At 49.0% G+C, this 10,027-nt stretch overlaps 1 protein-coding gene across 2 annotated transcripts; it reads right to left on the minus strand.

Moving 5' to 3' along the window:
- Positions 1-395: 395 nt before the first annotated feature.
- ZNF416 (zinc finger protein 416) lies at positions 396-7,696 on the minus strand. 2 transcript variants are annotated; one of them, XM_025369248.1, is made up of 4 exons: positions 7,463-7,696; positions 6,853-6,894; positions 4,588-4,714; positions 396-2,530 (listed from the first exon to the last, which is right to left on the minus strand). In XM_025369248.1, the coding sequence occupies exons 1-4, from the start codon at positions 7,493-7,495 to the stop codon at positions 948-950; spliced, it is 1,785 nt and encodes a 594-aa protein (XP_025225033.1). In that variant the 5' UTR covers positions 7,496-7,696; the 3' UTR covers positions 396-947. The 2 variants fall into 2 exon arrangements, with proteins under 2 accessions (XP_025225033.1, XP_025225034.1); XM_025369249.1 differs by lacking the exon at positions 4,588-4,714.
- Positions 7,697-10,027: the final 2,331 nt, after the last annotated feature.

Below are 10,027 nucleotides of genomic sequence, written 5' to 3' on the forward strand. Positions count from 1 at the left end.
GCACGTGGTTCCTTTGCAGAAGCTGGGAAAAAATTTTGTCTCAACAGTGCTGGGCATTACAGCCTGTGGGAACAATGCCACAAATCCATCTTATTCTCCAAAGCACAGGAGCCTGTCATAACAGCCGACTTGTCCTCAGAATGACTAGTCCAGAGAAAGTGTAGGGATACAGGCCAGAAATTAGGACAATAAAATTATTGCATTGTTTCCTAGGAGGCCTTGGGCAGTAAGGCAAACTGGACTAAAACCAGAATGAGAACTACTCTCTGTCGTTTTATTTTTCCTGCACAGGCCAACGACATTGGGGCCCCACAAAAGCTGTCCATTCCTTTACGTAAGAGCCCAAGTGTGTTTTCCAGCCACCTTACACAGTAAACCAAACCCTAAGACTACACAGATTTAAAAATAAGGCCTTTATTACCACGCAAACCAGAGCAATGTGAGGCAGCCAGTTACGAGGTGGTGACTTGGAGGCTGGAAAAACTACCAAGTGTCGTGTGAGAACAAGAATTTCCATGAAGGGAAGCCTTCCACATCAGCTTCCAGCAGAACCCAGGCTGGGTCCTTCTGGCCAAAACTGGTCAGATGTATGCTGTAATCAGTCAGAAAAGGGAAGGAATTCCCCTTAAAGGCTCAGACTGCTCAAGGAATTTCCTCCAAGGAATGGGAGCACACAGGTGTATCTCCCTCTCCTTAGTACGCAAGGGTGACTAATGATTTAACTCCTGCAAAGGCCTCAAGCAGTTTAGAACGTGCAAAGGAGCTCCTGCAAGACACATGTGCCTGGAACTCATGAGAGTCTCACCCATCTGGAGGTCTACCAGTATGAGGTTTAACTTTAGGCAGATGGCTCCTTCACAAAGACTCTCTATAGCCAAAACACTGAAGAAAGAGATGGCACATTCCCTGCAGGTCTAAGCCTTTTCTCCAGTGTGGAGTTTCAGGAGTTAAACAATGTTAGCTCTTGGGCTGTAGGATTTTCCGCATTTGCTGCTGTCACGAGGCCTCTCCACAGTGTGAGATTTTCGGTGGAGAATGAGGCCAGAGTGTTGTGTAAAGGACTTCCCACATTTGCCACACTCATATGGCCTTTCCCCCGTGTGAACCACCTGGTGTTGAATGAGGCTAGACTTTTGGATAAAGGATTTCCCGCACTGTCCACAGTCATAAGGCCTTAATCCAGTGTGAATTTTCTGGTGTTCAACAAGGGTATAGCTTTGTCTAAAAAATTTCCCACATTCACTGCACTCAAAAGGCCTTTCTCCAGTGTGAGTTCTCTGGTGCCGAACAAGTTTAGATTTGAACATAAAAGCTTTCCCACATTCCCCACATACATAAGGCCTTTCTGCAGTGTGAACTTTGTGGTGTTTATTGAGGGTGGTTCTTTGGCTAAAGGATTTTCCACACTCGTCACACTCAAAGGGCCTAGCTCCACTGTGAATTAACTGGTGCTGAATGAGGCCACACTTTAGGCTAAATGATTTCCCACACTGGCCACACTCATAAGGCCTTGCTGTAGTGTGAATTCTCTGGTGTACAACAAGGCTGAAGCTTTGTCTGAATAATTTCCCACATTCACCACACTCATATGGCTTTTCTCCTGTGTGAGTTCTCTGGTGCCGAACAAGAGTGGATTTGGATCCAAAGGCTTTTCCACATTCATCACACTCATAAGGCCTTTCTCCAGTGTGAATTCTGCAATGTTCAATAAGGTTGGAACTTTGGCTGAAAGATTTCCCACATTTCCCACACTCATAAGGCCTCTCTCCAGTGTGAACTCTGTGATGTTTAATGAGGGTGGCTCTTTGGCTAAATGATTTCCCACACTGATCACACACATAAGGCCTTTCTCCTGTGTGGATCCTCCGATGATCATTCAGATGAGAGGTTTGGCTAAAAGTCTTCCCACATTCACTGCACTCATAAGGCCTTTCTCCAGGATGGACTCTTCGGAGCTGAACAAGGGAGTACTCACAGCGGCAGGCTTTCCCACATTTGCTAGATTCGTAAAACCTTTTTCCAGTGCAGACTCTAGGGTGAAAAAATGTTTGTTTGTGGCTGGACTCTTTCCTGCATTCACTCCACTTGTAATGACTTATTCCAACATGAAAGGCCTCCTCACATTTGCTGATTTTGTTGGGTTGTTCATAGATAGCAATAGCCTGAGGCTGAAGAACACCCAATGGGGCTAGGAAGTCCTTCCCAACCTCAATGCTGGTGAAAGGCGTTCCTGACTCAGGGAATAGGCAGCACGGCACAAATGAGGCCTTGTCCATGTTACTTTCCAAGGGTTTCTCTGCACTATGATGCTTCTGTTCCTGGTGAAAGACTGCACATGCCCCAGTCAAGCATGGTTTCTGCCCAGGCAAATCAGTCAGGTGTAAAATGTCGGTCAGGAACGGGACACACATGTCACAGGATTGAGTCTTCTGGGTGGATGGACTGGCCTCTGGAGTCCTGACCTGAGGTACTCTTTCTACAGAAACACTTTGCTCAGGTGTCTCTTCATCCTCCATCCCATGGCAACAAACTGAAAGCAGAGAAACACTGATGAAATGCACGTTGACTATGATGGCAGTGTATTAACCATTTTAAAAAAAACTATTTTCTGAATAATTAATGTTCTGATATCTTAAAAACTTTGCTAGCCTGAGCTCAGGAGTTTGAGACAAGCCTGGGCAATATGGCGAAACCCTGTCTCTACTAAAAATACAAAAAATTAGCCAGGTGTGGTGTGGTGTGCTACTCAAGAGGATGAGGCAGGAGAATTGCTTGAACCCGGGAGGCGGAGTGTGCAGTGAGCCCAGATCGCACCACTGCACTCCAGCCTGGGAGACAAGGTGAAACTGTCTCAAACGCAAAAGAAAACAAAATGAAACACTTTGCTGGCTGGGGAGAGAATGGTGCTTCCAGAGTGAGCCAACTCTTAAGAGATAGCAAAGGGCTCAGCAAGGAGCATAACAAATACAAAATCAATTCAGAGCCCCATACTCCCAATCACATATTCTATGTGACTTGGATGTTTCAGGAGCTAATATTCCTCTGCTCTAATCATCCCAAGGTCAGGCAGCAGACAACTAAGCCCAGTGAGCCCCTTTGCCCCAAAGCAAACCACTCAAATTACCCAATCCTGAACTGTTTATCATGTCTTGTGGTATCTGCAGAAACCCCAATAAAGGCTGTGGCTTAATATTTTCCCTTCTCTCTTGTGGCCCTGCATGGCACAGTGCTCACATGCTCTTGCTACTGCAGGTGATAAATTCCTATGTCATTGACATTAACCTCTCTGTATTGGCACTCTACCACCTCCATTAATTAAAACCCTATGGGTACATAACAGGAAAGGGAAGCACCTTCACATAGACATCAAGGAATGAATTCACAGTATTGCTTTGAAGCAACATTGAGGAGCTGAAAGCAGGATAAGAAAGGGGCTGCCTAGCAGTAGGGGGCCTCTAAAGATCACAAAATGGGGAGGCCTCACCAAACACAGGATATCAAGGATGGGGTGCAGCACATAAGGACAGACAGGGTCTCCAATCTACTCCTTTGCCAAATCCTGTGGCAAGATCTTGTCAGCTGGTGGCATGTGTATGCTGTGCTGAAGGTTGGCATTATTCAGGCCCAAGATAATGCAATTGGAAGTGAGTGAGAGATTCCAACTGCGATCTTGTGTTCAAGAAATATTTAATGGCATATGCACAACTCACAACATATTGGGAGTGGGTCAGTGTTGGAAAACACGCTGGGAGGCAGTGCAGAGAAACTGGTGACACATGGAGGGCAGAAAGATGGGGCAGCATGAGGCCAGATGTCCCAGATGAAGCAATAAGCCAGCAAAGTGTCAAAGAAGAGGAAGAAAAACGTAGAAATGAGGTGTGTCCAGTAGCATTAGCACCAAACTCTGGATGACACAGGGCAAATTCCTGGTAAGACTAGAAAACAGGCTGGATGCCATGTCCTCACCCAGGTGCCACTGACTGAGGCCAGGCTTCCTCTGAAGCCATATTCCCATCTTCACCCTTTCCAACAACCAGGGCTTTCCCGGCACCTCTAGATGTGCCACTACTTGGGACTTGAATGAAGCAAGTCCTAAGGGACAGCTGGGACAGGTGAGTATCCTGCAGTGGCCCAGAGCAAGTCAGCTTCCTTGAGAACACAAGAAAGAAAATTAATATGACACAGATCCTGAAGGAGGTTCTGGCAACAACAGCTCATGGTCCACGTAAATACTGATGAGGAAAATTCTGCAAATTCCTAACACAGGTAGTCAAAGGAAATGTCATCAAGGAGGCAGAACCTGAGACACAAAGTACCATGAATATGAACACAGCCACCCAAAGAGGAAGTGAAGAAGTAAACTGAGATGCATTAGGCTGACTCAAGACACCCAGACCCATCCCGGTGCGTTTTGGAACAGCAAATGTCAGGGCTGATTAAGGAGTGCAATGATTTCATTCCTTACACCACAGCACATATGCCAAGACAGTGGGGAAGTCAGCAGAGCCCATGGTCCGACAGAGCTGCCTCTGGGGAGAAAAAGGATAGACAAAGACCAGGAGACGAGAGTGGTTGTGAGGGCCTTACCCAGCGCAGTTATAAGTGCAAAGTTCTCCAGCATCACATCACGGTACAGGAGCCTCTGAGCCTCATCAAGGAGCCCCCATTCTTCCTGGGAGAAGTAAATGGCCACGTCCTCAAAGGTCACAGAGCCCTGCCATGATGGGGACAGATCTTACCATGATCAGATTCTCTCCTAGGATCCCAAGTTCATGCCCCCCATGCATCCTTCCCCTGCTTACCCCCAACCCTAAGCCCCACCTCAGAGGAGATACCAAGTCCTGGTGGCACTGATTCCTGCCCTCTCCTCATGGTCCCATCATCACTGTGTCTTCCCACAGCACCAACAGGCAGGTGAGCCAGGAAATGCCATTTAAACTCTGGGTCTAGCATATAGGGTTGGATTTTGTCTTGTCAGACAATTCTCCTGGAGTTTCCAAAAGTATGCCTCTCACATACAAGCAATGATGAGGTTAGCCATCATTCTTATATCCTCAATGCCATGGCCATGGTTTGTTCAGTTCACACTTCCTCTCCATATGCACATCACTCTTTGAAGCACACACCCTCAAACAATCTCACTTCCACAGCGATTTCCACCCTGTTGCTCCACACCATAGGCAGTTCTCCGGCATCCCCACGATATTTGGAACGCAACATCCAAAAGTGCTTGGCAAACTGAAATGAGGTCCGGTGCTACTCAGAGGCTGAATGTCCCCACTGCCAAAGGCAGCCCTTCAGAGCCCCATCCTGCTCTGAAGGCCTCCTTGCCTGACTCTGTCCCTTGCTACATCCTCAGTCACCCAGAAATACCTGGGGTTCTGACACCCATGGCCCTCTTCCACTAGTGCTGCACTTGATCTCCTCTGTTAAGTCACAGTCTTTCTCTCCTGTTAACCCTCATTCAAAGTCTGCCCCAGAGGACTCCCACACCTCAGGCCCAGTAACTCTCCCAGATGACCACCTGTGACTCTCAACTTATCCACCTCCCTAAAATTCCTGATACCTCAACGGTTACCACAAAACCCTGGTAGATAGATCCAGAGTGCTGAGAAAGCACTAGTTTTGGTCTCAGTGTCATCTTGTCTGGATTACTTCCAAGCATTGATCTCATGCCCACTCTTCTCCTAGATCCTTGGCCACTTGCCAGATCATCCTTGCTCTCACACCCCACCATGGCCACTTCTCTCTCATACCTGTCTTTGTGATTCCCACCATGATGAACCATGTCCCCCAGCAGAAGACCCAGTAGTGACCCCCAACCTCCCTTCCCTGGGCTGGTAACAGCGTTACTAGAGTGATCAGGATTCCACCTCCTAACTGTGTCCCAAGCTATACCCCTAGGCAAGTAGTGGCCACCTTTTAAATGTCTCCATCCTGAATCCCTCCCCACAGTTCTAGTCCTCTGGATAGACTATCCACTTGATGTCTAAACTAACTGTTCTTTGAACCATCTCAGACTCTAAAGATGTCCCATTGGGCCATGTTCAGATAATGATTTAAAAAAAAAAAATTTAAATAAAGATGTTCCAAATCAAAATTTCTGATTATCTCTAGAGACAACTGACTCTACTACCAATTTTACAATCCTCGCTAGTGGAGCTTCCATATTTCCAGCTGCTAAACCCAAACAACCTGCTTTTACCCCTGAATCCTACTTTTCTATCTCTTGCCTTCAACATCTCAAAATCCAGGCTTCCCTACTTAAAAAACGGTTCCAGAATCCAACTACCACCTCCACAGCCACCACACAAGTCCTGCCACCAGTAACACTCATCTGGACTACTACAGCAGCCTTCTTCACTATCCTCCTATCTCATACCTCACACTCAGCCTGTTCTCTCAGCTTGGCCACACAGAGAACCTGATGAGACCTGGATCAGGTCACATACCTCCTCTGCTCCCAAACTATCATTGCTCGTCACACACTCCAGAAGAAACACCCAACAACTGAGAGCCATTTTTTGTCTGATTCCTGCATCCCAGCGTTCAGTTCCCATGAGAAAGAAAAAAGTTGTAGTTCCCTAAACCGGCTCAGCTTGACTCTCAAGCACTTGCTCATCTAGTATATAAGCCTGAGACAACGTCCCACACCTTACTTTGCTGGTTCCCAGCAACAGGAACCGGTCTATACCAGCTTCCAGCCTGGATGTATGACCCTGGGATTGATGTTTGTTCAGGGTTCCTAGAACCAAAGACCCACAGAGTGCCAAGAGAAGAGTCCCAGAACACAATCTCAGAGACAAACACTGGGGTCAGCACCAGTGAGGCCCCGAAACACTCTCCACTCACCTGTGTGAAGCCCATAACTTTAGCTTCTGCAGTCACGGGAACCTGCGGGAAGAGGAAGGCTGTGAGACGCAGGTAACTATGGTGGAAGGTCCATGGGCTCATGCCTCCTTGTTTCCCTGCGCAGCCCTGGAGACAGGTGACTTGGTGATGACTAAATTATCATTGCGCCTCAGTTCCGTGTGACTCTTACCTGCTCTGGGACCTTGCACAAGGACTCAACCTCCCTGTGCCTCGGTGTTATCCCCCTTCCAGGCTGTTCTAACTCTTAACTTTAGGAAAATTTTCAAAAGTCTAACTCAGACCATGTGCCTCATCTGTTCACAACCACCCATGGCTCTCAGTGTCTTGAAAAGAAAGAGCCTCACTTTGCCATTCCGGCGTGAACGCTCCTGGCTCAATCGCCCCAACAAGAGTCACAGAAACCGGCCCCTCCGCCTGCCACACCCTCCGCAGCCCACGACACCAGGCTTGTAAACGGGAGCCCCACCCGCGAGGGCCTCACAGTCCCGGACTCGGGCCGGGCTGCAGGGACGAAAGCAGGCGCCCCTCACGCAGGGTGCTGGATTTCCGGCGGGGAGGGCAGGTGAGGCCGGGGGGACGTAGCACTCACCGAAGTCGAATCTCTCAGCACGGCCGCCGCCATCGGATTGTGAGTGGAGCGGGGCCAGGGAACCCAGGCACAGCTGCCACCAGCGACAACGACCCACGGGCTGCAGCGTAGCGGGGCGACCCCCGCTCTGTGCCGGGGGCAGCGTTGCTAACTCAGGCGGCGTGGGCCGAGGTAGTGAACCCCCAAAAAGACCATCTCGGAGCGGTGCCGGAAGTTCCGCCTTACCGTTTGCAACAAACGGAGACAGGCCCGATCCTGAACGTTGATTGGCTCCGCGTCTTTGCAGCTTGGCGCTCAGCATTATGGGTAATGTAGTTCTCACACGCCCAGGGTGCCAGTGCCGTCCCCGTCACCCGGAACAAGGGCCAACCGGCCGCGCGGAAGGCGCTAGGAAAAGGCGCGACACCAAGAGCGAGACAGGGCCTTGCCGCTCCTGAAAGGGGCCGCTGGCCGATTTCCGCGGTCCCAAACCCAGCTAAGTGCCCACGTGGCTAGAGACGTTGATTCAGGTTCAGGAAGCAAAGGCTCCGGATCCACACGGACGCGTCACTCCACGGGGCCGCGTAGACACCGCGGCCGCAGCGCGGGAGGGTCTTTGCCTTATCCCCCTCACGTGCGGGGCCGAGGCGTTTGAGGCTGTTTCGGGGACCTCAGCGGTTACATAGGCGACAGAAGCGACCTACGGGTCAGGCTCAGGGTCGCCGTCCCGGAGACCACTTGGGGGCCACGCCCCCGGCCGCTCCTACCCTGAGCCCCTTGATGGTCCCCAGGTGCAGGAGGCTGGGCCGAGAAGTTCCTGGGGCAGGGTTCCTGGGTAGCTTCACCCAGGGCACACCTCCTCTGGGGGGCCCTCCCTGGGCGAGCTGGGAAAAGGGCGTTTCCTTGACTAGCAGGCCACGTGAAACGCAGAGAATCGAGTGTCACCACGAATGAACACACAAAGGGACTGAACGCTGGGAAACATGAGGACAAAATCATAGAGGTGTCCACCAGCCACTGACCTGGAATAACAAATAGTCATCCAAACGTGCAAAAGAGAGGAGCGTGAGTAAAAGGAAAAAAAGGTGCTCACAACGATCAAAATGGTGCATGTGGCTCTGGCCTCTTGAGAAGCTCTGAGGAGATCCTGTTGCTGTGAATGTGCTGGACTTGCTGCTTGTGTCTGTGCAGGAAAAGGACCATGGAGCCACTGACCCAGATCATGAGGCCCAAACTCATAAAGTCAGTTGCAGAGAATATGAATACTAGAAACTTTATACATCTAGCTGGTTTGAGCAAAGAACAGTATACACAATTTATTTTCACACTTACATTTTTGCTGTTTATTTGACTAGTCACATTCATAGAAACAAAGATATTTACCAACAGTTGCAGGATCTAGCAGAGAAAACAACAGAAGCCAGTGAACTTTGGGGATCCCATTCTGAGCTCCAACCACCTAGAGAAACAGGGACAAAGTTTTATGGACTGGAAGCCACTGAGGAGACAGGCAGTGCTGAGGGAAACCCCTCTGGCCACTCTCTGAAAATAGAAGAGAAGTTTGCATCCAGCCTTATCCAGGAAATAGTTCAATCCAAAAGCTGCTATTGTATGAGGGATCCCTCTAGAGAAAAGCACAAACAAATTGGCAAAGGCCAGCTGGTTGAGAATAAGATCCGTGGGTCTAATCTTGTGTCCAGTAAGCAAGGTGAAGTTACAAAGACAAAGAAAGAAGGAGTTTCCAAGGATTCCCACTCCCATCTGAGTGAGAAAGGTAAGCCCCATTTGCAGATTGGCAGGAGCTATCACGTTAATATCTATAAGACTTGATTTTAATTGGTACCACAACAATGAAGAGTTCAACAAGCAAAAAGAAATATGTTGGCCAGGCATGATGGCTCATGCCTGTAATCCTAGCACGTTGGAAGCCTGAGGCAGGAGGATTGCTTGACGCCAGGTATTCGAGACCAGCTTGGGCAATATAGCAAGACCCCATATCTAAAAAAACAAATAGCTGGGCATAGTGACATTGAGGCCAACGAGCGATGATCACATCACTGCACTCCAGCCTGGGTAACAAGGCAAGACCTTGTCTCTTTTTTAAAAAAAGAAAGAAAGGAAAAAGAAAGAAATTGTTATACCATGCCCAATAACCTCTAGTACTAAACCTAACATGTATTTTTCTAGTTTAAGTGGGCCTTAAATATGTGTGCTTATGGGTGCAGAAGTTGTCTCTCCTTTAGTTTCCTTTAGTTATAAAAATATCTCTATCAAGTGGTTGCTCCACAGCCTGCTTGATTTCCTTTCCCAAAAAAAAAGGCTTTTTCTTTCTGTGCCACATATCAAGGCTGCAGATTTTCTTTTTCTTTTTTTTTTTTTTGAGACGGAGTCTCGCTCTGTCGCCCAGGTTGGAGTGCGGTGGCGCGATCTCCGCTCACTGCAAGCTCCGCCCCCCGGGTTCCCGCCATTCTCCTGCCTCAGCCTCCCGAGTAGCTGGGACTACAGGCGCCCGCCACCTCGCCCGGCTAGTTTTTTGTATTTTTTAGTAGAGACCGCGTTTCACCGGGTTAGCCAGGATGGTCTCGA

The sequence above is a fragment of the Theropithecus gelada genome, chromosome 19, assembly GCF_003255815.1.
Source record: "Theropithecus gelada isolate Dixy chromosome 19, Tgel_1.0, whole genome shotgun sequence".
NCBI classification, from domain to species: domain Eukaryota; kingdom Metazoa; phylum Chordata; class Mammalia; order Primates; family Cercopithecidae; genus Theropithecus; species Theropithecus gelada.